The 27,113-nt window shown below is 36.4% G+C and overlaps 1 protein-coding gene, 1 long non-coding RNA gene and 1 other non-coding gene across 4 annotated transcripts in view; 1 reads left to right on the top strand and 2 right to left on the bottom strand.

Annotated features, from left to right (window-relative positions):
* Positions 1-668: 668 nt before the first annotated feature.
* On the bottom strand, positions 669-5,512 carry LOC105104807 (uncharacterized). Its single transcript, XR_010383060.1, has 3 exons — positions 4,779-5,512; positions 4,489-4,545; positions 669-947 (listed from the first exon to the last, which is right to left on the bottom strand). It is a non-coding gene; the product is annotated as an uncharacterized LOC105104807 (long non-coding RNA).
* A 120-nt stretch (positions 5,513-5,632) lies between these two features.
* TOPBP1 (DNA topoisomerase II binding protein 1) overlaps positions 5,633-27,113 on the top strand; it is a 54,009-nt gene continuing 32,528 nt past the window's right edge. For both annotated transcript variants that reach the window (XM_031437037.2, XM_010998573.3), the window contains exons 1-12: positions 5,633-5,775; positions 6,408-6,498; positions 8,405-8,539; positions 10,042-10,185; positions 10,855-11,036; positions 12,250-12,446; positions 13,899-14,078; positions 14,817-14,986; positions 16,822-16,985; positions 17,135-17,385; positions 22,448-22,788; positions 23,451-23,623. In XM_031437037.2, coding sequence (XP_031292897.1) covers positions 6,415-6,498; positions 8,405-8,539; positions 10,042-10,185; positions 10,855-11,036; positions 12,250-12,446; positions 13,899-14,078; positions 14,817-14,986; positions 16,822-16,985; positions 17,135-17,385; positions 22,448-22,788; positions 23,451-23,623 — 2,021 coding nt within the window. In that variant the 5' untranslated portion in view covers positions 5,633-5,775; positions 6,408-6,414. The remainder of the gene's footprint in view (positions 5,776-6,407; positions 6,499-8,404; positions 8,540-10,041; positions 10,186-10,854; positions 11,037-12,249; positions 12,447-13,898; positions 14,079-14,816; positions 14,987-16,821; positions 16,986-17,134; positions 17,386-22,447; positions 22,789-23,450; positions 23,624-27,113) is intronic.
* Positions 26,463-26,535, bottom strand: TRNAV-AAC (transfer RNA valine (anticodon AAC)). Its single transcript has one exon. It is a non-coding gene; the product is annotated as a tRNA-Val (tRNA).

Below are 27,113 nucleotides of genomic sequence, written 5' to 3'. Positions count from 1 at the left end.
TTCAGGATGACACCTGCACCCCAATGTTCATAGCAGCACTATTTACAATAGCCAAAACATGGAAACAGCCTAAATGTCCATCAACTGGTGACTGGATAAAGAAGATGTGGTATATTTATACAATGGAATACTACTCAGCCATAAAAACCGACAACATAATGCCATTTGTAGCAACATGGATGCTCCTGGAGAATGTCATTCTAAGTGAAGTAAGCCAGAAAGAGAAAGAAAAATACCATATGAGATCGCTCATATGTGGAATCTAAAAAACAAAAACAAAAACAAACAAACAAAAACAAAGCGTAAATAAAGGACAGAAATAGACTCACAGACAGAGAATACAGACTTGTGGTTATGAGGGGGGTGGAGGGTGGGAAGGGATAGACTGGGATTTCAAAATTGTAGAATAGACTACACTGTATAGCACAGGGAAATATACACAAAATGTTATGATAACTCACAGAGAAAAAAAGGTGACAATGAGTGTGTATATGTCCATGAATAACTGAAAAATTGTGCTGAACACTGGAATTTGACCCAACATTGTAAAATGATTATAAATCAATAAAAAATGTTAAAAAAAAATCACAGGAATTGAAGTGGGGGGGGGGAAGCCAGATTATAAGTTTAAAGAGGAAAAAAAAAAAAGAAAAAAAAATCAAATCAAATAACCACTGACCCAGAGGGTGGACCTCTGAAACCCCATGCCCTCTAGGGGAGGGGCCTGGGGCAGGTCACTGTAAACAGAGCAGTAAGGCCTGTGGGTGGAAGTGGAGACATCAGACCTGTGGGGTTGGGGGGCTGGCTGACCTTCCCAGACCCCGGCTGCTCCCCAGTCCGCACCAAGGAGGGACCCTCTTCGGGACCACAGCACACTCCAGGCTGTGATTTTTGCTCCGTCATTTTCAACGTGTGGTTTCCGAGACTGCCAACATACACGTTGACATCTAGAAATAGAAGTGTGGGAGGCAGTGTAAGAGGTTTGCGTGGACCAAGCTTGGAAGTGATAAACATCACTTCTACTTTTATTACATTGGGTATAGCTCAGTCACTTGACCCCACCTAGATGCAAACAGGATAGGAACCGGAATCCCTAGCTGGGCAATTTTTTTTTTTTCCCCAGCAACAACATATACTATGAGGGAGAGGCACATGTCTTGGGTCTTTTATCTTAGTTTCAGTTCCTCCAGAAAACACACTTTTAGACAAGACTTTTCAAATGTTTTATTTGGTAAGTATAGAAACACAGGTTAGAGAATGGGAAGTAAGACAGAGATAAGAAGGCATCCAAAGGATGTATGGACAAGTCAGTTACCACTATGGAGCCTGGGGCTTAATTCCACTGGGGAAACTCTGGGAACCAGGGTAGAATATCCCAACCAAGGGGCTGGCAAACAAGAGCCTTCATACACCAACTCCTGCCAGTCATTGAGAGTTTTTCCCATGGGCCATAAATCCCCTGCCTCCCTGCCTTCTGTGCAGGTGGCAAAGCAGACTCCTGGTGTCAGAGAATGCCTGCATGCAAAAAAAAAAAAAAAAAAAACACAGGTTCTGGCAGTTGGAAGTTTCCCAGTGTGCCTGTGAGGGGTGAGGTTGACGGATACGTATGGGATACTAAGGGTCTGCTCCATGGTCTCTGCCAGAATCCACCACACGGTCCAGTGACATATGGACTAAAAAGACCAGCAGCTGCCCACCCCTCACCTCTGTACAATCGCATACGTAACATACAGTGGTGGAGCAGGGACAGAATAACAACAATAAAACTCCATTTCATAAAGGGGAGGGGTGGAGACCGGGAGCTACTCCTGGTCAGTATCAGCTTTGAAGTCCTACTGGGCAGGCATGTGAATTAATCAGGTGGGGTGGTTCCTCTGCTCTCTGAAAGTAGTTCCTTCGCTCATTGCTCTCCAAGGTCCTGGCAGCCCCCTCTGGGAGGACCTACTTTTCCACTCCCTTCTCTAGCCAGGTCTGGATGGGCTACTGAGGAGTCTGTGCTCCTCGGGGGCTGTATGACTTTTCACCCACTTCCTACTATGCAAGCTTGAAGACTGTATCAAAGTTCGAACACTCCAGATTTCTGGTTTTCTTTACAAAACAATGATCTCACAACCTTAGTCACCTTCAGATCTTTTTGCTCCCAGTCAGTTTCATGTGGTGGTCTTCTACTTCACACATAAAAGACAAGGCCAAGGCCTGATGGTGAGAAGATACATGAGACACTTTTAGATTTAGATCACTTGTTACTTCCATAGATAGCAAAAAAAAAAAAAAAAAAAGAAGCCAAAAGTACCATCTCCCACACACCAAAAAGGATGACACCAAAGAAAAGGGGCTGGTGACTACAACTTGAGTTGTGGGAAACCCCATGGCTGGGGAGCCAAATCTAGATGGCAGCTAAGTGCTTTTATACTCTGCAGCTCTGTTCTGGGGGGAGTGGTGCAGGAAGCCCCACACCTCAGCAGAATCTGGGAGGTGATGAAAACTATCTGATGACAGCCTCCTAGAGGAGCCAGGAAGACGGTTGGGAGGTGGCCTCCATCCTCTCATATTCCAGCAGAATCACAGGGTGTTTGGCTGGGGCTCAGATGTGCTGCAACTCCAACCTTTGCCTATATGGGTGTGTGCAGGGTCGTCAGGAAGCCACGGCAGAGCTGTTCCCCTACAGTAGTAGCCACACCCACCGTTCTCTCCTGGACTCATTTTCAAGACTCTCTCTCAATTGATAGTGCCTACCCAGCTTGGATGGGAGGACCAAACTCTTTACAAGATCATTTCCACATGGATGGGTTGTAATGGACGTTTGCTGTGCAAAGGTTTATCTCTTGTTTTGGGGGCCTTGATGTAGTCAGCTTTTCTAATCTTGCAAAACCCCACAGGTTTGAATTTTTTAATTCCCTTTTATTTTTTGTGTGCAAGCAAGCCAATTCTTCTGAGTAGCCAAAGCAACCAACACATGTTGCTGACATTCTATTTTACCTGCTCTTCCCTACATTTCAGCAGACCCAGTAGGCCTACTGAGGTCTCCTTTCCCATTACCCTCCTACCTTCCAGGTACTGAAGACAACAGTTTCATTAAATATTTTGCCACTACAAAGACTATTTCTGTAGCAATAAAGATCATTACTAATCTCATTTCAAAAATTATATATCCCCTTATTTTTACACATTTCTTTGCATACAGCACTGGAAACAAATGTAAAACTCAATCCCTGGAAAAAAACCTATTTTTAGCTTATTTTTTGGTTTTCAGAAATCTTATCTATGTAGCAAAATATAACAAGAACTACTCATATTCCTACCATTCGTATTTTAAAAGTAACTATTTTGTCTTATTTGTTTCCTGTATTTTCTTATTCTACAAACAGATAAAGTTCCCTTTAAACTTACTCCAAGCAGGGTCTGGAGTGTCTGGCCCTAGGTGACAGAAGTGTCAAAGAAACAGAGGGGTGGCCCTGAATGCCAGGGAGGGGAGGGGAAAGTTAATCCCCAGACCCCAACTTCGGAGGCAGCTTCCTGAGGGCACATCACAACGATTCCCCATTTTCAACAAAATCTTCATGGACCAAAACCCATATAACGACTTTCATCCTTTACTAAGGAACTGCTATTCAGGCAAAGTAACATGCATCAGAGCCAGTCTGAGGGGCTTGTTAAACTCAGATCAATGGACTCAGTAGATGTGGGGTTGAGCTCAAGAATGTTCATTTCTACAAGTTCTCAGGTGATGCTGATGCTCCTGGTCCCTGCACCACAGCAGGTAGAGAACCAGTGCTCCAGCTAATGCCCCAGACTAGGTACCTCGGAGACAGACACAGACCGTCTCTGCCCATGTAGAGACACAAACGGGAGACCCTCTCATCTGGTCTCCTATTTTACAGATGAGGTCGACTCCCTGCTTTTTAAAGCCAGTCACTAAAAGCTAAAGGGTTGATATCATTTCCCTCCTCTTCTTTAGCAGCACCTACGACTCTCCTCCTCCCGTGAGGCTTCCACATGGCACCAGGCAAGTCAGGGGCAGGCTCCTGCCTGCCGTGCTGACCTCCGTGCAGAGACGGGTGGCAGCACGTGCCGGGGAGCACCCTGGGGGCTCAGCAGGGGCACTGGGTTTCCAGTCATGCGACCTCTGCTCAAGCCCAGGTGCCGCCACTTCCTGGCTGTGTGGCCCTGGGCAAGTTACACAGTCCCTGAGCCTCACTTTCCCATCTATGTGGCACAGACAACGATGCCACATGCTAGAAGACTGCTGAGCAGAGTGAGCAGGAACGTGCAAGCAGGAGTCCTCTATCGACTGTGAAGGACCCAAGAATTAGTAATTATTATTACACAGCTCACCACAGACTTACCTCCTCACAATGAACTTGGTGGCAGGATCTTCTTTTTGTTTCACATCTCTAGTAACTTTCGTTTATGTGTAAGGTTTTCCTCACCCTCTCCCCGACAAGAGGCCTTTACCTTTAAGCCACAGTGTCACTGATTCTGACTCACCTTCCGTGGGTGTGTTTACACACTTAGATCCAAGCTGTTCTTTGCCATATTGAGACTCTAAAAAGAAAAAGAAAAAGAAAAAGAAAAAGAAAAAGAAAAAGAAAAAGAAAAAGAAAAACAATCAAGGCACAGAGGATTAAACTCTCACATTACTTAACCTTTAATGAAAAAGAATATGAAAATGGATATATGTATATATATGTACGACTGAGACATTATGTTGTACACCAGAAATTGACACATTGTTTCTGACTATACTTCAATAAAAAAAAATAAAAAAATAAACTTACATTACTCAAGCAGAGTCATAATCTTCTTAACCTCAGTAGTCAAGAATAAAATGAGGAGAAATGTGAACGCAGCAGTTTGTCATTGGCCGTCAACAAGCCAAGATTCTGTAGTTCTTCTTTACTTCCTCTCCCTGATTTTTGTTATTTGAACATTAGGTTCCATCCTAGAATATGCCCAACACTCGTGGTGTTACACAGCAGGAAAATGGGATGCTCACTGAAAAGGTTTGGGGCAGGGGAACCACTGAAGACCTTGGGAAAGAACTCTTTCGCGTCACCCTGACATCTTTCTTCTCCTTAGATCTCTTGGCTGTGGTAGCTGGTGAGCAGGTGAGCACGTTCGTTCTTTATTGGAGGAAAAAGAATCCAGTCCGCCAGCCCTTGGAGTCAAAAAGACTTGGATGCTGTCTTAATACTAACACTCACTGAGACCTTAAACACATCGTTTAATTTCTCTAAGCGTCAGTTTTTACATCTGTAAAATGGAGATACCACCATTTGCCTCACAGAGCTGTTTTGAATGATAATATAGTTTCTCGTTGTAAAATATTTATTGAGGAATCTCTCTTTTCCCTGACTTTATTTTTTGGATGTGTTAGGGCCTCTTCTAGCCATGGGCGCTTGTCGAACTCCCAACAGAGCCCAGGTCCGCCCTTACAAGCCATAAACCCAGAGGCTCTAGCCCTAGCCTTCCCGGGACGCCACGGCCGGCTGCACCACTCCATTCCCGCGGGCACCGCTCCACAGCAAGTGGACAACTCCGCCCTCTCCCGCAGCTACCACGGCGTCACTTCCGCCGGAAGAGGCGGGCACGTCCGCGCGGTTGGCGCGAAAGTCGGTTCGGGGTTCGGCAATTTCCGGGTCTGAGCCTACTTCGGGGCCGGGGGCGCCGCCGGGTGCGGCGGGTGTGCGCCGGGCTGGCGCCCGACCCCAGCCGCCGTCCCTCGGGCCGCGCGCCCCCCGACTCACAGCCGGGAGACTCCCAGGCTCCACCGAGGTGAGTGAGGCTTGTAGAGAGGACGCAGCTCCAGCCCCACCCTCCAGGGAGTCGCGACGCCGCCTCTGGCCTTCGGGGCCGAGGTTTCTCAACCCTGTAAACGGCTCCCGGACCAGCGGGTGGGACTTAGACGTGAGAGAGGACGTGGCTGCGGCTGGATGGAGAGCCGGGCCTTTGCCTGGGACCAGGGGAGCAAGAGCGTCCGACCTTTTAGGAGGCATGACTTTGCTCGCTGATTTTCCTGTTTATATTTAAAGTCTGTTTACTGAGAGCTGAATAAGCGGGGTCCACGGATACCCACAGGGACCTTTTCGTTCTGAGCATCCTTGAGCTAAGTGCAATTGAATGTCCATAGGCCTAGGGGACTTAGAGCCTCAGAGCATAGGCCCTCGATGTATTCAATTTAGCGACCTTAATTTCGTCCTCTGATTTGCAAAGATTGGTGTTGTCATCTTTTTCCTTGACTTTGCCCACCTTCTGGTGTTTACAAACTGTAATGGACGAATTCACGGGCAAGACCAGAATGTTTGTTCATAGGCGTTCTTACCTGTGCAGAAAAATAGTTGCTTTAAACATTTAACTTCATATGTAATGCGTTTTTGCTCTTATTAATGGTTCCTTTATTTTGCCAGTTCAAAAATGTCCAAAAATGACAAAGAACCGTTTTTTGTGAAGTTTTTAAAGTCGTCAGACAATTCCGAATGTTTTTTTAAAGCTCTTGAGGTAAGAATTCTTGAAAACGTCTTGTTTGATGCTGTGAATTTTCTTGTTTTGGTGCTCTTGATTTATTTGGCCTTATATGTCTTACGCAGTTATTTAATTTTCTTAATAGTTTTACTGTAGTCTACATTAGGAGAGATATCATTGTTACACATTTTTAAATTGACATATTATGTATTGGCAGAGGCTTGCAATCTTAATAACATTTCTATTGAAAGTGGTGGACCAGCTGTTCTTGGAAATTAAGTTGTTTTGTCTATTACTCATAGACCTTTGTGTGTTGAAAAATTTGAGTTGGTCCTGTATTTGTTACCCTTCATTACTTTTGTTAATTGTTTAAAGTTTCATTATGTACAGTGTATTATGGGAGAATATAGGGGTAGCGTAGAGCCTTGCTACTCACAGACCCCAGCAGCATCACCATGGCCTGAAAGTTGGGTCCCAGCTCAGAATTACCAATTAGAATCTGCTTTTTAACAAGATCCTTTGCACATTAAAGTTTAAGAAACACTGTTGTAGCAGGTTTTTCTTTGAAGGTTCACTCCTTCAGTAAATCGTCTGATAAGCGGTATTCTAGTACTTGGGATACATCAGTGATCAGAGCAGGCAAAGATCTATACTTTCTTAGAACTTACATTCTAAGTTCTAGCAGGAGGAAATAGGCATTAATCAGACATGTAAATGAGTAAACTGTATAGTATGTTAAAAGTGCTAAGTGCTGTGGGAAGAGAAAAGCAAAACAGGTTAAAGGAGAGTATTTTAGATAGAGAAGGGAAAATTACAATTTATTTTAAGTAGAATGTGATCAGGGTAGACTTTACGGAGAAGACAATATTTGAGTACTCTTGGAGCAGATGAGATAATGAGCAATGCAGATATCTAGGGAAGTTTTCAAGACAGAGGGGACAATCATACACAGGCCCCTGGGAAAGTGCTTACATTGTCTATCCAACACGAGTGTGGCTGTGGTGTAGTGAGCAAGGGATGGAGGAAGAAGGTTAAGGTGTGCTTCAGAGAGGAGAGTAGAGAGGTCATGTGGGCCTTGTGGGCCATTGTAAGGACTTCAGCTTTTTCTTCCAGTGAGATGATGAGCCAGTGGAGGGTTTTAATCAGAGGAGTAACGTGATCTGAGTTAATGGTTTTGAAAGGATCACTAAGTATTTAACATAGGACTTCCAACATTTGCTCAGAAAATATTTGAGTGCTTACTGGGAGCCAGGATATGTTGGCAAACAAGATAGATCATGAAACTTTCATTCTTATAAGGGAGAGAGACAAAAACTATAGCTATATGTGATATCAATGTTATTTTTCTTCATAAAATACATTAGAGGGATAGAGAAAAAGTATTTTAGAAAGTATGATCAGGAAAGGCATCTCTGAGGAGGTGACATTGAGCAGATCTGATTGAAGTGAGAGATCAAGTCAGGGGAAGTCCTGGGAGAAGAGTGTTCCAGGCAGCAGGAACAAGACAAAGCATCTAATTGAGATCATGTTTAGCTTGTTCAGGCCTAGCAAGAAAACAGGAGTGGCTAGAGGAGAGTGAGCCAAAGGGATGAGAGGTAGAAGGTAAGTGCTGGAGACAGGCAGGGGCCAGACCCTGTGGTCTTGTAGGCCACTGTAAGAAATTTGGATTTTATTCTGAGTGGTCAAAAGCTATGGGAGGTTTTGAGCAGAGTGACATGGCCTGATTTGTATTGTTGAAAAGATTAACTCTGTGTAGAGAACAGAGTTAGGACAAGGGATGGAGAAGGAACCACTTTGGAGATTTCTGCAGAGGTCTAGTGAGAGATGACAGTTGCTTTCAATAGGATAAGGGCTGGATTTGAGATGGACTTTGAAGATGGAGTTCATAGGACATAAATACAGGTAAATAATTTTAGATGCATTATTTCATTTTTTCTTTCAGTCAATAAAAGAGTTCCAGTCAGAAGAATATCTTCAGATTATTACAGAAGAAGAGGCATTGAAGATAAAGGAGAATGATAGATCACTTTATATCTGTGACCCTTTTAGTGGCATTGTCTTTGATCATCTCAGAAAGGTTTGCTCACTTTAGTGTATTCCTTCAGTGGCCTGTTATTTTGGTTTGTTTTTGTTTCAGTGAACATAAGTTCTTTACTGATCATGAAATATTTTGCAAATTATGAATACAGGAAATCTTTTGGTTTTGGAAGCCCAGAATAGTATTTTTAAAGGTTAATCATGTTACAGTAGTCTTTGGTTAATATGCAATTTTTATATTTCAGGGAATTTAGCTTCATTGAGTGTAAGTTAACCCAATAGTAATGAAGCATTTTATTGATGAAGTTCTACTATACTTACATTCAGTTTGATTACAAGAAATATCAAGGAAAAATAATAAAGAATAGGAAAAGACTTCAACATAATGCTTGGTTACTTACTGTCTTACCTATGTGCACTTGAATTTTAGTACGTGTACCTTGTATAGGGTCTGAAAAATTATATGCTGAAAGGAATCATTTCGGGGATGAGCATTGCTAATATACCAATGAGCCATCTTATTTCTTTCTGTTGATTCTAGAGTCTACTGACTCATTACTTTTTTGGTGTCTGGACAAGAGAGAAGCATTGAAATAAAAGTAAACTGGCTGTAATTCCATTCAGATTACAAAGAAGTGATTCTTGTTTGAAGGAGAAGAAAACATAGAAGAGTAGGTAGATGCAGTACTGTCTGTGCAGTATACGGAAGGTCTGTGCCCACCTTTGCCAGAAGCATTGCTGGTCTCACCCTCCTTTTGCAAATAACACTGGCTTGTCAGATAGAATCAATAGCATCAAAATCTCACTTTTCTTATGACTGACCAAAAAGATAGCAACAGTCACTTCCCCTGTAGATTTTTAAATTAGTCATGCTTTGGTGACTTTGGCAACTGTAGGCTTTTAGTCTGGCTTGGATGTGCTGATGTCAAGCAAGACTGTCACCTTTCTCAATTATCAATGAAAATGAAAGGTCATTTTTTGAGTAACCTGCAGTATCTTAGGAGAAGTCATTGTGGGTCTTCCTTGGGAAGACATTAAGTTGTGGACAAAATATTCTTTTTTTAATGTAGAAAATGCCTAGGATTATACTTTTTTTGGTAATACAATAGGTATTTTAGAGGAGGATTATTTGGGCTGTTATAATTTTAAACTGCTTCATTGGCTGGGTGCTTCATTTGAAAAGTAAATGTAGAGATTTCCTAATTATTACAGCATAAATTTATTATTCATATCACCTGTCATTAAAATTGTGTTTGTTTCAGAGATTTAATGGCAGCTTAATGCCAGTTTTAAGTAAGTGTGGCTTTTGGAGCTTATTTCTTTTGATAGCCTACATTGTTTGGTTTGCTTGGGTGTGTATGTTAACATGTGTTATGTGTGAGGAATTATATAATGGTCTTCATTTTTGTTTTTCTTGTTACAATTTGGTGGTTTTTTCCCCATGGTCATTAACTTCTATAAAGAATTGGTAAATATTACAAAATGTAATTTTATAAGACTGGAGGGCTTTTCCTACTTATTTAAACTTTTTTTTTTTTGTAGCTTGGCTGCAGAATTGTTGGTCCTCAAGTAGTCATGTTTTGTATGCACCACCAGCGATGTGTCCCAAGAGCTGAGCATCCAGTTTATAATATGGTTATGTCTGATGTAACCATATCTTGTACAAGCTTGGAAAAAGACAGAAGGGTAGGTGTTGAGAGGAATGTCATGATCTCTCTCTCTCTTCATATATATTTTCCCACACTTAATTTTTCTCTGTGCAGGGGCTACTTGGAAAGACCTTGCACTTGGTATTCATGACTTAACAACAAAGTCAGGATGACAGTGTATTTTTTTAAATTTTTAAATAAATTAAATACAGTGAAATCTTTCATTGAAAACTGGCTAATAGAAGTTTTTTGTTTTGATTTAAAAAAGGAAACTCATTTTTTTCTGCATAATTGATGAGTTTGTTTTTCAGTCACATTTTTTCCACCATTGGTTAATCTTTTAAAAAAGGATTCTGAGAGTTATATATAACATACATGTTTTTATATATTATATATATAATTTATATTTTTTAATTATGTGTATATTAAAATATATTGTTTACTATAGAAGCAACATAGTTAAATAAATTCATGGAGTTGAAAAAGATAAATATAGGAAAATAATGTGTATAAAGGTAATCTAACATTTATACTTTACATTTATCTTCCAAAAAGTAATTTTGTTTATTATTTAACTTTATAGTGGTGAGAAATGTTTGTGCATTCAAGCTAACAACAGCAAAAGATTTTTATGGGATATTGTATAAAAAACTGGAAGAGATTGTTTGCTTCAGTGTTAATAATATATTTTCTTTTGGGGCTACAGGAAGAAGTTCATAAATATGTACAAATGATGGGTGGACGTGTATACAGAGACCTTAACATATCAGTAACTCACCTTATTGCAGGAGAAGTTGGTAGCAAAAAATACCTAGTCGCTGCGAACCTAAAGAAACCTATTTTGCTTCCTTCTTGGATAAAAACACTTTGGGAGAAGTCACAGGAGAAGTAAGAAAGATATTTTGACATTTTCTAGATTTGAAAAAATGATACATTCAGTCATTTTGACATATTGTTGGTTTTCATAGGGGAGGTTTCATGATATCCTCTTCGGATTTGCCATTTTGGTGCAAAAATAAGATTATTATTCTTTCCTCCAATGGAAAAAAAAGATAATCTGCAAGCTGTCATTATCATGGTACAAGTTGATAGGTAGAATGAGCTGTGGGCTTAGCATTAGCTATAAGGTAAGAAATGCTTTGATAATAAAATTGTTTTCAGTGGTAAACATTCATTAAATAGTTGAGAAAATCATTGTGGCAAGTGTAGCTGTTACGTTGCCTTATCCTCCAAGGCTGTGCCTGTATGTTAATTTAAATTTTAGCTGCTTTGGCATTTGTGTTCCCTCCCAAAAGGGGCATATGTAAGGTTGAATATAAACATACATAAGCCATTAACTGAAATGTGATCATTCAGTAAATGTTAACTGAGCCTATTTTATGTACCTGGCGTGAGCTAGGCATTAGGTATAAGTAGAGAGCAAAACAGGACAGCGTCTGTGCCTTTGTGGAGCTTAGAGCCTATTTCAAAGGATAGAATTGAGTTTCCTTTAAAATTAGACTAACAACCAAAAAGTCCAGGTACCACTGTTTGAATTAAATAGGCATTTTTCCAGTCTTCCTTTCAACACCACCCAGCACATCCTAAACACGTCTCCTCATTGGCACCCTCATTCCTAGCCTGTCTCATCAGCACATCTGCCTAGTATGGCAAAGAATTATATTTTTGTTGGTATTCTGACAAAAATCATTGCTTATTATTTATATAGTATAGTGGACGAATTAAAAATCTGTTTTCTAGTAGACAACCAAAGAACCTTTGGGTGTTAGAAATTTAGAAATTTTGGAAAATGCACTGCTTTGACCAGCATGGACTTAGAGTTAATGAAATATATATTTTCCCTTAATACAGTTTTATTTGAGAGGCTCTATCTGAAACATTAATTTTTATTAGAGACATGATTTGAGCTAGATGAGCAATTAGTATAATTCTAAGCGTGTTTGTCAGTTCTCCTTTTCTTAAAAATGATTAAAATGCTAAAAAATGAGGAAATCATTCATGATATTCCTATTGTTTGTCATTATTCTCCTAGTAAATTTTTAAGCTATCTGGTATATAAAATATGTTGATTTTTTTCCTTTTTATCATTTGTTTTCCCCAGAAAAATAGCTAGGTATACCGATATAAACATGGAAGACTTCAAGTGTCCTGTTTTTCTTGGTTGCATAATCTGTGTGACTGGCTTATGTGGCTTAGACAGGAAAGCAGTACAGCGACTCACAGTTAAGCATGGAGGTCAATACATGGGACAATTAAAAATGAATGAATGTACACACCTCATTGTGCAAGAACCAAAAGGTAAAATTGTTTCCCAAATGGATGAACGCAAGATTGTCTCTAGTATTGAACATTTTAAAATCTTTATAGCATAGCTTTTACTTGTGACATGTCATAAATCTGCTATGATATTTTTTCCTCTAAAGTCTTACAAAGATAGTTTGGTTTACAATCTGTAGGAAAATTACATGACTATCCTAGTGTTTACAAGGTCATTGAATAAATATTAAACAAAAATTTCCAGTGATGTTTTATCTAAATTTATTATCAGAGCTTTAAGTCCCCACATGTTACCAAATACTTAAGAGATGAAAAATTTGGGTGAATAACAAAAAAGCTAGTAAATGTAGCTAAATTGTGGTTTTTTCTAATGATAAATTTTAAAGTCTTGGCATAGTTTTTAATTGAATGAATCAGCTTTGCTGAACGAACTAGAAGTTTTAACTTGAAGATAACACCTTGCAGAACATGAGACAATTAAAAGAAGAAAATTACATTACCAAGAAGCAGCAATTAAAATTGTTACTAATTTTGGTGTTCTATAACCTTTATACCTATTCTGGAAAATATTTTTTATCAGTACTCTTAAAATATGTAAAAATTGATGAGATGAGAATTTTGTTAATATTTTTATCTCTATTTTTATCTATACTGTGTTTTACAAAACTACCTAAGTAAGAAAATTAGAAAAAAAAAAGTTAAAGTTAATTGATAATTGTCCTTAAGTCAGAACTTCAGGTATGGCCAATTATGATTGTGTGTAAAGTTGATAACTGCTGTTGGTTTTCTGAATCTGAAGACAGTTCATCTCTTAGCTCTGAAGAATGTAAAAAAGGAAAACCTTTTCATGTTATTGTTTACTACATTTGACCTCAATTTCTCTATCGTACTATTTCAGAATGCATTGTATTAAAAGTTTTTTTAAGGCAATAAGAAAATACATTTTTAAATATGATTTATTTATCTATTCACCTGTCTACCCTAGACTTCAAATAGAATCGTATTGACGTAGGAGTAGTCTATTGAAAGTTGGTATTTTTTATATTGCAGACATTTACACTTTTCACAGTTGTTTCATGTAGTCTTACTAAAACCACATAATTCTGTGAGTTATCCCACGTTACAGACTAAGAAGCTGGTTTAAAAAATTTAAGTGATAGAGGCTATACTCAGTCAAGTCTGACATTATTTCAGTTGCCCCACAGTTGCCTCTGTCTCTGCAGTTTAGTAAAAGATAAACTCCCTCACATAGCATATGCGTTTACACAACACATAGAAAATATAATTGGGTAATAACCTAAAATATTACTTTCTCATACACTATATAGCCTATTGGTTAAAAGTAAGAATAATTGCTGGTAACTTTAATTTTGTCTCAGGTGGGGTTTTTTTCCATAACCTGTCATAATTTGAGTATTTCTGCAAAAACAGATTTTAATGGTTTGTATCTCTCTCTCTCAATGAACATAATAGGTCAAAAATATGAATGTGCCAAAAGATGGAATGTACACTGTGTGACCACACAGTGGTTTTTTGACAGTGTTGAGAAAGGTTTTTGTCAGGATGAATCTATGTACAAGACCGAGCCTAGACCAGAAACAAAGAGTATGCCTGATACTTCAACTCCTACTGGCCAGATCAACACAATTGATAGTAAGTCTCTTTAGGATTAAATAAACAATCATTTTAAGACAATCAGTTTTCTATGTAAGAATTTATTTGTTAAGGGGATCAGTGAGGTACAGTAATGAATTTCATCTTTTCTTGCCGTGCTTCCAGGTATAATTGTATAATAAAATAACCAAATTGTATTAAAAAATTAGTCCAGAGCTCCTGATATTTCTTTTTATAATGAATGCATGCTTTCTTTTATACCCTGATGTAGTGTAGAAGATGATTAAAGAAATTAAGAATACTAGTAGGTAAAGACTAAAAATAAGGGAATTCATTTTTTAAAACTTGACTGGCATACAAATATTAGTAAGTTTTCTTTGTTAGTTTACTGCAACTGTTATAGATCATCTATATTCATATAAAATTTGAAACCTTTTCTGTCTTGGAGGTACCATGTTAGCAATTTAGTAAATGTTATAAAATCTTTTTCAAATATAAGCTTCCTGGACCTTAAAGTCAGCAACGTCAGATTTTTATTGGAATCAAGTCACTACTAGGGAAATGTATTAAATACATTTTCATTTAAATAAGATATGAACCTTAATTTCATTTTCCCTTTTCATACTTTGCCACCAACATTTTCAGTAAAAGCATTTGAATCTTAATTTGGAAACTGTTTATAGCTCTTTTTGTATAAGGAAAGTTAATCTATAGGAAAATGTGTAATCAGAATTATTTTATCTTCATAAATTTATACATCTCTTGTTTAATATGTAGGTCGTACTCTTTCAGATGTCAGCCATATTTCCAACATCAATGCGAGTTGCATAAATGAATCTATATATAATTCAGTTCTTAATAGCAAAGTGGAGCCTACTTTTGAAAATCTGGAAAATCTGGATGTCAGTGCATTTCAAGCACCTGAAGATTTATTGGATGGTTGTCGGGTATGTCTTTAACATGTAGTAAATGCAGTAAGTGATAATATACATTAGTACTTCTGGTTTCACTTTGAAGACCCTTCAGAGTTGGACTTGGCCTTAGCTGTGTAAACCCTCCACTCTAGCTAAGCAGATGCTCTCATTAGGCCATGTCCATCTTTTAGCTGTTAGGGTCTCTCTGCCTGGGATGTACCTCCATCTGTCATCCTTTGAAGTTCATAGCACTTTTCAACTCTGCTCATAATTTTTCCATCTACTGTGTTTTGAGAGCATTTAGTTTCTGAACCACTTAATGGATTTTTATTTATACCATCATTTATTAGGTGTTTATAATATGCTAGACACTGTTAATTATTTCATATATATTGTTAATATGTTGTATATAATCCCACTTAATTCCCATGAATAACTCTAAAACAGATACCATCTTGAGTCTAAGACTTCGAGGATTAAAGTTCTTGTTCAGAGTCTCACACTAAGTAGCCAGCCATCTACTCCAAACCCTGTATTCCTAGCCTGTATTAGGCACACTGCTTTGTTTAATAACTCTTGGGCTATTTAATTTTTTGTGTGTCTGAGTAACTATCTTATAGTGCCTTGATGGAAACATCACATGTGTCTTCTAGAACGGAATACTTAATATATTCCTGCTTGTAGAATCAATAGGCTATGCATTAATTCTCAAAGAGTAGCAAAGATTTAACCCTCTTTTATTCCTAAGGAAACTGGACAAATTACCTTCTTTCTATACTTTTAAAACTTAGTTTACTGGCAGAACAGAAATTCTGTTGCATAATCTTTTATCCTAGACAGTACTAATTCTGGATATGACTTAATTATTCTTTACTTATAGGAAGTGTATGATTTCTAATTTTTGTTAAAAAATAGTCTTTGTTTCCTTTTTAAAATTTTTTTTTGAATTTTTTAATAGAATTTTTTTAAGCTTTTAGTTTTTTGGGGGATGGGGGAAGTAATTAGGTACTTACTTATTTGTAAGGGAGGTTCTGGGGATTGAACCCACCACGTCATGCATGCTAAGCTTGTGCTCTACCACTGAGCTATACCCTCCCCCCAAAATATATTCTAGTAATAAAGGTTATTTAGTTTGGGATATAAATGCAGTTAGGAACAGAATGGTCATTCTTAAGAAATTTTTTAAAGACACGTTATTAAAATAAAGAAGATTGTTATTGATTAAATTGGCTTAAATATATACATATTGATAGTAAAAAACAACTTACTGCATACATATTATCCTCAAAGCATTATGCTCAGCTCTTTGACTTAAATTTTCTTATTTAGTCAACTCTGGAAAAGATATCTCAATTTATAAATTAGAAAATTGGTTTAAAGTGTCTTAAGTATCTTGGCATGGTCATATGGTTAATCATTTGCAGCTAAACCAAAATTTAAACCTAGATTTTTTGAATTCAGACATTTAACTCCAGTTTATTTCTATAATTACTGTAAAATTTATAGGTAGAAAGATCTTTACAATTTAAGAGGCTATCTGCATTTTAGAAATTTCTGTGCACTAATATTCAGAAGATAATTGATTCTGGCTTCTATTTTATTTAAAGCCTCAAAATACCTATCAAGTGTCTACTGTAAAGGATAAAATGCTCTGAGATTGTGAGGAAGTGATAAAATAAAAATTAAGAATCCTTAAAAAATCAGTTTCAGCAAGTACTCCAACTCCTAACATATGGTAAAATGTACATGAATTGTCTTATTTACATACAATGGGTTTAGATGTATATTTTTAATAAATTGGTTTCTATGTAGAGAAATAAACCATTTTAAATGCATTAATCTAAAGTAAGTATTTTCTTTCTTTGCAGATATATCTTTGCGGTTTTAGTGGCCGAAAGCTAGATAAACTAAGAAGGCTTATTAACAGTGGAGGTGGAGTTCGTTTTAATCAGCTCAATGAAGATGTAACTCATGTTATTGTGGGAGATTATGATGACGAATTGAAGCAGTTTTGGGATAAATCAACCCACAGGTTTTGTCAGTTTTTAATTCAAAGCAATTTTTACTATGTAATGATTTTTCTTAAAATTACATGTCCCTGCAATTATGGAAGCTGCGTGGCAAGTGGGATGATGGCCTTTATCGTTTAAACTAATATATAACAATGTACTATTTTTGTAGGCCTCATGTGGTGGGAGCACAGTGGTTGCTAGAGTGTTTTAGTAAAGGTTATATGCTTCCTGAAGAGCCATATATCCATGCTAACTACCGGCCAGTGGAAATTCCAGTTTCAGATCAACCTGAAAGTAAAGCAGCCCTTTTAAAAAGAAAGAACAGCACCTTCTCTAAGAAAGACTTTGCTCCTAATGAAAAGCATGAACAAGCTGATGAAGATCTGCTCTCTCAATACATGGATGATAACCCAACAGTAGGTAAGAAAGAGTGATTAGTGCTTACAGTCTTTAAGAAGTATTTCAGTAGCAGAATGCATACGTAAGTGATTTCTGCCAGATGTTCTAGAACTTGAGTTGAACTAACCTTTTGCTTCCCTTAAAGTTTTATGTTTGTTACTTTTTCTCTAAGCAGGCAAGACTAAGGGGTTCTGGACCCTCTGACCCCCTCTTCTCTCCCCAGCTCACCTGTTCAACTTTGATCTGTTTTATATACAGGCATCAGTTGGTTTGTGTGAGTTTATAACAGCCTGAGCTTTTATTTTAACCTTATAACAAATGCGTCTTACTTGGTTATTGTGGTCTTTAATGCATATAATGCATGTGTATATTGCTGTAAGTAATATATACACTGTTCCATTTTGTGTATATTTTAACTTACATAAATGATATATAGCGTGTACTCTTTTGCTGCATTGCCCGGAACATGAGAGATTCATCCAATACAAGTAACTAGTTATAAATATACCATACATAATTTATTTTCCCACCTGGGACATTTTTATTGTGTGGACATGGCTGATTGATAGGATATGTGCATCTTCAACTTTCTTATATAATTCATGTTGCTTTCTGAGAGCCTTTAAAAAATTATTTATTATTGTATTGTTTAATTTTAATTTTAATTTTGGTGGGGTTGGGGAGGCAGTTAGGTTTATTTATTTTTTGAGGAGGTACTGGGGATTGAACCCAGGACCTCGTGCATGCTAAGCACACGTTCTACCACTTGAGCTATACCCTACCCCTGCTTTCTGAAGTGTTCGTTATAGTTTGCCACTATATACTAGAATAATAGTAAGGATTCCTGTTGTTGCACATTCTTTCAGCATTTAGTATTTCTTGTAAGGCTTGAAATTTTTGTTAATTTGATGGATGTAAAGTAGGATCTCATTGTGATTTTAATTTCATAACTGATTGCTAGTAAAGTAGAGAATCTTTTTGAGTGTTATTTGGCCATAATATTTTAAGATAGTTGAATTTTTCAATCTATTATTTTGTGGTTTGTGCTTTTCTATCTTATGTAAGAAGTTTTCCTATCCTAAGGTCATAAAGTATATATACTTTTCAGAAGTCTTAAAATTTTATTTTATCACATGTACATCTTTAATCCATATGGAGTTAATTTTTGTATATGATAAGTGTTCAAATTGTACCTTATCCATGTGGATAATCACTTTTTTTCAAACTTTTTATTGAATAAGCTATCCTTTCTTCACTAATTTGCACTGCTGCCTCTGTCATTTATTAAGAATATGTTATGTGGGAATCTGTTGAGGCTTTTTATTCTGTTGCACTGAGATACCACACTGATAAACCATCTTGTTATTATGCCTTGTGATATGGTTTGATACCTGAGATAAAAAGACTCTAATTTTCTTTACAAAAGTGGCTTACCTATTCTATACAAATTTTTAAAATTAGTTTGTCAATTTGAACAAAATCAACATGGGAATTTGGTTGAAATTGTATAGAATTTATAGTTTGAAGCAAAATTGACATCTTTACAATGAAAAGATCTTCCTATCCATTACAATGTAATGACTGTATAAGATCCTAAACATGCTTTGTTACAACAACTATTCTTAACTTATTTTTTATCTATATTATGTAGTCATGTCTTGAAATTACATTTTTGATCTGTTTGCCGGTGTATAAGAATGAAATATTTTCAATATTGATCTCAAGTCTTATTTTTAAACTTTTCTGTAGAACATTTTGGGTATTGAATTTTTTTAATTAAGGTAAAATATACATAACAATATATCATTTTAACCATTTTTAGGTGTGCAATTCAGTGGTATTAATTATAGTCACAGTGTTGTGCCACCGTCATTACCATTCATCCCAGAACTTTTTTGTCTTCCCAAAATCAAACTTTACAGCCATTAAACAATAACTCCCTATTCCTCCCTTCACCCAGTCGCTGGCAACTACCATTTTGTTTTCTGTTCCTGTGAATTTGGCTATTCTAGGTAGTTCATATAAGTGGGAGTCATACAATATCTGTTCTTTTGTGTCTGGCTTATTTCACTTAGCATAATGCCTTTAAGGTTCATCCATGTTTTAGCATGTGTCAGAATTTCATTCCTTTTTTTGAGACCTCTAAGTTACTTTATTGCCTGGATGTTTCTTGGACCATCATACCTGTGTAAATCTGTACCCTAACTTACTTTGAGGACCAACCTATGATGATAAATTTTCCCAGAAGAGATGTTTTCCCCTTTGACTCAAAGCCAAAATCAAGTGTGCCTGTCATCTCCTTTTGCAGGGTGGATTTGTTGTTGTTGTTGGTGGTGGTGGTGGTGATTGGTTGGTTTTGATCTACATTTTTACTATTGGCACTTCCCTTTAGGGTTTCTGAGTTTGTTTCCTCAGGGTATCCTGTACCTCATCTCTAATTTGTTTGAAACCTTGACTTGACTCCTGTCCCCTTGTGTGATATCCTTAAATTCCAAGGGTCTGGATCACTACCAAAATAAATTCAGGGTAACCATTAGCTTCAGTAGTCACTTAATGCTCTGGATTCATGCTACTACTTCATTTTTAGCCCTTGAGAATTTCCCTTGCTTTCTTGCAAACTCAGCTATGCGTTTGTAAGGATGTCTTTAATATTTCATCCTCTGTTTTCAAGTGTTTTATAGTGATAAGGTTTTGAATGTCTAACCTACCATATTCCTAGAAGGAAACTGTCAGTATTCCTTTTTTAATCCACACTATTTCTGTTCATCGTGTATTGAAAATCTGATTTTTGTCAGACCATTTGCTTATGCTTCAGTAGTGTATCGTATCAGGAGATCATCCTAATTTTTTAGGGTTTTGTGGTATGAAGGAGCCACAGGTTGACTGGAAGCAGTTCTGTGCACTATCCTTCAGCAAGGGCACTTGGTGGAGGCAGGCAGTTAGTTTCTCAAACCTTCCTTTCTAAAGCAGCTACTGGTCTACTGACTTTGAAAGGATTTAGTGGCAGTAAATCTCAGTGAATTCGCAAGCACCTTAAAAGAATGTAATCAAGTATTTTACAGTTACTTCTTAAAGCAAAATTACTTTTGATTTGAGAGAGCTTTTTTAATAATAGGCTTGTAAAAAATGTCAGGCGTCCAAATGACATCTATTTGAAAAGAGGTTTATTGCTAAAATAAATGGAAAGAACTTCTGTAGACATGTTAATTTAGTCTGAGTCTTTAATAACTTTAGGGTTTTAGTAGTAGTCTGAAATTTCACTGGATTTCTTCCCATCTTACCACCAATATACAGACATCAAAGTGGGTTTTTTTCCCTCTTAGATGTGATTGTGAATCCTTGTAATTGCAAAAGAAATTTGCTTTTACATTTTATACTAGAAATAGCTGTTTTAAAAACTACTTTTTCCATAATGTTGTATAATATATCACCTTTATTTCCATCTAAGCTTATTCATCCTCAAATATATCTATAAATTTTAAATATACTATTATCCTTTATTTCTTATAGTATGAAACTTGAGGGTCAAAGAGTCTCCTGACCTACTGATCAGTAAATGCTCTAGACAAAACTGCTTCTTCAGTGTCAGTAACATTAATTTAAATACTTGTATTAAGTAGGAATTAAAATATGTGTGTATGTATATGTGTCTAAATACATATATGGCAGTAATTAGTTTAAAATGTTAATGTCTGTTGAAGATGAGGATAGAGATTAAAAGATGGCACTGTAACATAATGCTGTGGATCCTAGAGGCAGATAGACTTTGGTTTTTATTTCATTTCTGCCACCTGATAACTGTATGACCTTAGATTAGTTACATAACCTCTTTAAGCCTGACTTTCTTCTTGGAAGAAAGGGTATAGATACACCAGTAGTATCAGCCTCATAGTTTCTTTCTTTCTTTCTTTCTTTCTTTTTTTTTTGTTGACATTTTTTATTGATTTATAATCATTTTACAATGTTGTGTCAGATTCCAGTGTAGAGCACAATTTTTCAGTTTTACATAGCCTCATAGTTTCTGGAGCATTGATTACATGCATGTAAAGCACTTAGCCACAGTGCTTGTATAAATAAATAAGTGAAGAATCCTTGAATAGCTTCCGGGCTGGTTGGAATCCCATGAAGTAGGGCTTGGCAAACTTTTTTTTTTTATAAAAGGCTAGACAGTAAATATTTTAGGCTTTTCTAGCCATATTCTGTCTCTGTCACATATTCTATTTTGTTTTGTTCTGTTTTTGCAACCTTTTAAAAATGTAAAAGCCATTAACACACGGAGCCCACTTTGGCTCCTAGGCTGTAGTTTGCCAATCTCTGCCAATTAAGGTGTTACCTTCCAACAAGACAGCACTAAAGCTTTCAAAAAATACTGAGTTTTTACCTCTTAAACTTCTAGGATTGATTTCACAATATTTATTGTGTATTAGGGACTACACTTTTGTTATTGACATTTATGTTTTAAAACAGCAATTTTTTTTTCTTCTACCCATTTGTCAGCCAACTTTATCCTAAAATGAAATAGTAGAGACTATTTATTGGATCCTTGATCAGTTGTTCTCATAAGAAATCTGTATAGAAGCTAAATAGCTCCAATTTTGGTATGAAACACTTTAGAAATTTTTGAAAGAGAAGTAACCATAATTCCCTTATTATTGCATTTATTCAGTTATTTCCATGTGAAGGGCTTGACCGCTTATGCCTGTTACCTCTTTTTGTTCCTTAATGATATTTTCTCAATTCTACTGTGAATTATTTAAACCAGTTTTGGAACTAAGACAGGCCCTTGGAGTTACTGGAGCTTCATAATTTTCAACTAATTAGAGTTTCTAATACTCTCAGTATACTTAGAATAGAAACATGATTGCTGTATCCTTCCTAATGGAAGATGGTAATATTGGCAACACTGTTGGTAACCCAGAAGTTGGGGTGGGTTTGTATTCTTTCCTCACTGTATATTTATAAAGCTTTAGTTTTTTAAGTGTGGTCATAATTCTTAGGCTCCATGTTACCTTAATATCTTTACTAGGGAATAAACTTTATAGAATAAATTATCTGTTAGAAAACATTTCTTTTTCTATTCCAGTTGAAGCTGTGAAGTCTGAAGCTGAGCCCTTTAATGATTCTACTCATGTTGAGCCCTGTAATGATTCTACTCATGTTTCTCTGCAAGAAGAAAATCAGTCTTCTGTCAGTCATTGCCTCCCTGATGCTTCTACAATTACTGAAGGTTTATTTAGGCAAAGGAGTTTCCTTGTTTTGGGTTTTAGTAATGAAAATGAAACTAGTATTGCAACTATCATAAGAGAAAATGCTGGAAAAGTTGTATCTCTTCAGAGCAGAACTGTTGCTGATTATGCTGTGGTTCCTCTGCTGGGGTGTGAAGTACAGGCGACTGTGGGAGAAGTTGTTACCAATACTTGGCTGGTAAGAAAACACTCTAGCCCCTGAAATGTAGTATTGAAGAATATCTGAATGCTAAGAGTGCTAATGTTTATTTCTTAGTTCAGTTTCAGTAAATTGGTATTTGGATTTGAGCACTGTCTGGATTTTGCTTTTAGCAGAGAAAATTATAAATAGTGAAATACCCAAGTTTCTTGGTCCTAATCCTGGTAAAATGAAGGTTATTGTATTGGAGGGCCATACCAGCAACGTTCCTTCTCAGGAAGTTACTCCACATCATCTCACACTATTTCAGTTTTCCTTGTTTTCTCACAACCAAAACATAACATTCACTTTTGTACTATTCCATGTTATTGGCTTATCACGGATAATTTCACCATTGGTTTTTTTTTTTAACTTTCCAAGAATTAAGAGAAAAAAATTATAAACTAATACATTGGAAGAAATTAAATTTAAAGCAATATTCAGTAAATTCAATGATATTTAGTATCCTGTATAATGAATTGATTTAAATATATCTTTAAATATTATAATTTTAAATGTGTTGAGAATGAGCATACACAAGTTTATATTAAAGTAAAATTGCTTTTCACCCAAACTGAAGTTACTGCTACTGTAACTGAAACGGTGTTAACCATTGGTTGCTTATTTCAGGTTGATGTTAATGTTTCTCTTGTTTTTAAAAGGTAACTTGTATAGAATATCAGACTTTAACTGATCCAAAGTCAAATCCTCTCTTCACGCCAGTCCCAGTAATGGCAGGAATGACTCCTTTAGAGAAGTGTGTTGTTTCATTCAGCCAATGTGTAGGAGCAGAAAAAGATTCATTGACATTCTTAGCAAATCGCCTTGGAGCAAGGTATGTAGTATTTTTAGTGCACCTGCTGTCTTGGTGTACTTTCTATCTGCTTTGACTTGTAGAAGAGCATTCAGATTAGAATTTGGCTGGGTGTCTTCATAATATTTATGGGAAGTTCATTATTTATCTATGATGGCTCAAAGTGGGAGAGGGGAAAGTGCTGTTAGACGGATGCCTGGCAAATGTTAAGACTGTAGGCATTAATGCTTACCTACCAGGAAAAGGAAGATTTAAAGCTGATACACGGGCCGTTATTGAATATTACTTGTCTAAATAAGCATTACTCCCTTTCATGTGCCATATGGATGATTTATTCTTTCTCAGTATACATTCATTGTTTCTCTGCAATGCAGATGTTAAGTGGGAATAATGAATACTTTGGGAGAAGGAAAATAAATTTTAAAGTTAATTCCAAAATCCAAATTAGCCCAACCCCTAAGTGAACATTAGATAGTGGCTAAAGGAAGTAGAAAACTGTTGTATCAATAAATGTAAATGAACTAAACTTTTACATTAAAGGAAAGGTTCTTTTAGATTAGATCTTGAAGCAACACTTAAAATGGTTTTAAACAAAAGACACACCTAGGCCAAAGTGATTCAGAATATTTGGGGGAAAAAAAGATGGGCAAAGGTATGTCAAGTAAATGCAAATAAAAAGAAAGAAGGGGGTTGCAATTTTAATGTTAGATGCCAGACAAGTTTGGAGTCAAATCAAAAGGCATTAAATGAGAAAAAGAAGAGCGCTATAAGTAAACAGTGCTGGTCGTACCAAAGGTAATATATATATTGTTAAAATACATATATATACACTCTCTCTATATATACACTATGTATACATACACAACATACACACACACACACACACACACACACACACTCAGTAGAGCATGACTGTCATGAAACAAAAACAACAGGATATACGAGGAGGAATCAGCAGAAACACATTACTTGTAGGAGACTTTAATTCCCGTCTTTTACTTCATGACAGGTCAAAGAGGAAACAAGGAAGGAAAAACAGATTTGTATTTAAACAGCACAGTTAGCTATCTATTCCTGAAACAGTGACCATACCTTTTCAGATGCCTGTGGCCTGTAAAGAAATTGGCCACAAAGAAAACCTCAATAAATGAAAGTAGAAAGTACAGACCATAGCCTAGAAATCATTATCAATATAATAGTAACAAGCAACTGCAGTGCCCATATTGTGACCTCAAAATACCATTTCCCACTAAAAAAAACTGAAGCTTAAAAAAATGGTCAAGTCTAGATCTGAGTGCCAGTGAATTTGGAACATTTTGTCAGACCAGATAGCAAGTATATTAACCAAAAACTACTAAGGGAGCGTTGCGTCCAAAGGACCTCCACTGGCCAAAGGCAGGAAAGTTAAGTATTACTAGAGATAACAGGGAACAGGAAGAGGAGAGGAAGCCTACAAGCTAAAAGACACAAAAAGTTAAATGAAATGTTCAAGTATGCACTGTGATAAAACTAAAGAAAAGTAAGGAAGTGATTACCATAAATATCCAAATAATGGCTACTATTAGGAAGGGAGGGAAGAGGAGCTATTATTGAGAAGAGGCATGTTGGAGAGGTTCTGGAGTGACTGGTAAGATTCTGTCTTCTGACATGGGTGGGGATATAAGGATATTCCCCTTATGATAATTCAGTAAATTATTTCCTTTTCTGCTGTGTTCTGTATTTGAATTATACTGAATTAATAAAAAGCTTTTAGAAAAAATGAATTGTAGAAAATAACAAAAATATGGCAGCAGACTCTAAGGGGTGTAACTAACGCAGTGCTCAGAAAAATTCAGTAAAGTGCTTATGCAGAAAATTAATATACAGAAGTCACTGACCTTCATATACACAGCCAGCTAGAAGAGCTAAGGAAAACAAAAATCTTTTACCACATCTGTGGTAAAATAAAATACCTAACAACATGATGTGGAATCTTAAAACAAAACTAAACAAATTAATAAACAAAACAGATCTGAAATGGGGGAGGGTATAGCTCAGTGGTAGAATGCATGCCTAGTATGAACGAGGTCCTGGTTCAATCCCTGGTACCTCCATTAAAATAAGTATACGTAGGTCCCCCCCCCGAAAATAAATAAATAAATAAATAAATAAATAAATAAATAAATAAATAAATAAATAAATAAATAAATAAATAAATAAATATTTTTAAAAAATAGATTTATAGATGCAGAGAACAAACTGCTGGTCACCAGAGGGGAACAGAATGGGGGGTTGGGCAAAATAGGTGAAGGGAATTAAGAGGTATAAACTTTCCGCTATAAAATAGTCGTGGGGGTGTAATATACAGCATAAGTAAAATAGTAATGCTGTAATAGCTTTGTATAGTGACAGATGGTCACTTGGCTTATGGTGTTGATCATTTTTGTAATGTATTTAAATATCAAATCACTGTGTTGTACACCTGAAGCTAATATGTATGCTAACTATACTTCAATATTAAAAGAATAAGTTTAAAGTGAAACTTAGAAGAGCTACTGAAACTTGTAAAATGCTATTGAGGGAAACAAAATAAGACTTGAATGGTAAGAAAGATGTACATGTTCTTGGATAGGAAGACTAAACATTATAAAGAAGTTTCTGTTATCCCTAGCATTAATGTATAAATTTTACTTGATCTCAATAAAAATGCTGAAGAAATTTTTTTGTTTGTTTTGTTTTGTGTTATGCATCAGTGCTCTTGCTATCAGTAAGTACTTTTTAAAAATTGTACTTTGTTTTTCATTTACTCAGCAAATTTTTAAGACCCCCCCCACCTTTTTTGGGGGGTGGGAGGTAATTAGGTTTATTTATTTACTTTTGATGGAGGTACTGGGGATTGAACCCAGGACTTCATGCATGTTAGGCATGCACTCTACCACTGAGCTACACCCTCCCCAGAGATTTTTTAGAGAGGGCAATAAGCAAACTCATTCTTAAATTCATGGGAAAATATTAGCAAGCAGGAAAGTCATGAAAATTCTGAAATAGAGTAGTTATTTAAATATATTTTGTAAATTTCACTAAATAATAGTGTGTCTATAAGTAGCGGAAAGTTCAATAAACAAGTTAAAAAGTCTAGAAATAGACCCAAATACAAATAAGAATTTGCTATATGATAAAAGTGATATATCAACTTGAGGAAGAGATGGTTTATTTAATAAATAGGATTCAGTAAAGTTGGAGCCATACTTAAGAGCCAGCAAAATAAATACCAAATTGTTCAGTGGGTGAAATGTGAAGAATGAAACCATGAAAAGTACTAGGAAAAACATGGGAGATTAAACAAATCTTAAAAATGAGGAACTAGAACCTAAAGCCTAGAGATCATAGAAGAAAAGAAAATTACATTTATATTTCAAGTGATGGACTTCTGTTTCTGCCCCCATATTCTCTTTAATATTCTGTGATCTTTAGATAGTCACTTAATTTTTCTGTATATTTCCCCAGGTTGTATCTTTACAATAATTTGTAA

Source organism: Camelus dromedarius, chromosome 2 (assembly GCF_036321535.1).
Source record: "Camelus dromedarius isolate mCamDro1 chromosome 2, mCamDro1.pat, whole genome shotgun sequence".
Lineage (NCBI taxonomy): Eukaryota > Metazoa > Chordata > Mammalia > Artiodactyla > Camelidae > Camelus > Camelus dromedarius.
The sequence above is the reverse complement of the archived record's forward strand: the minus strand, read 5'-3'. Positions and strand labels throughout refer to the sequence as shown.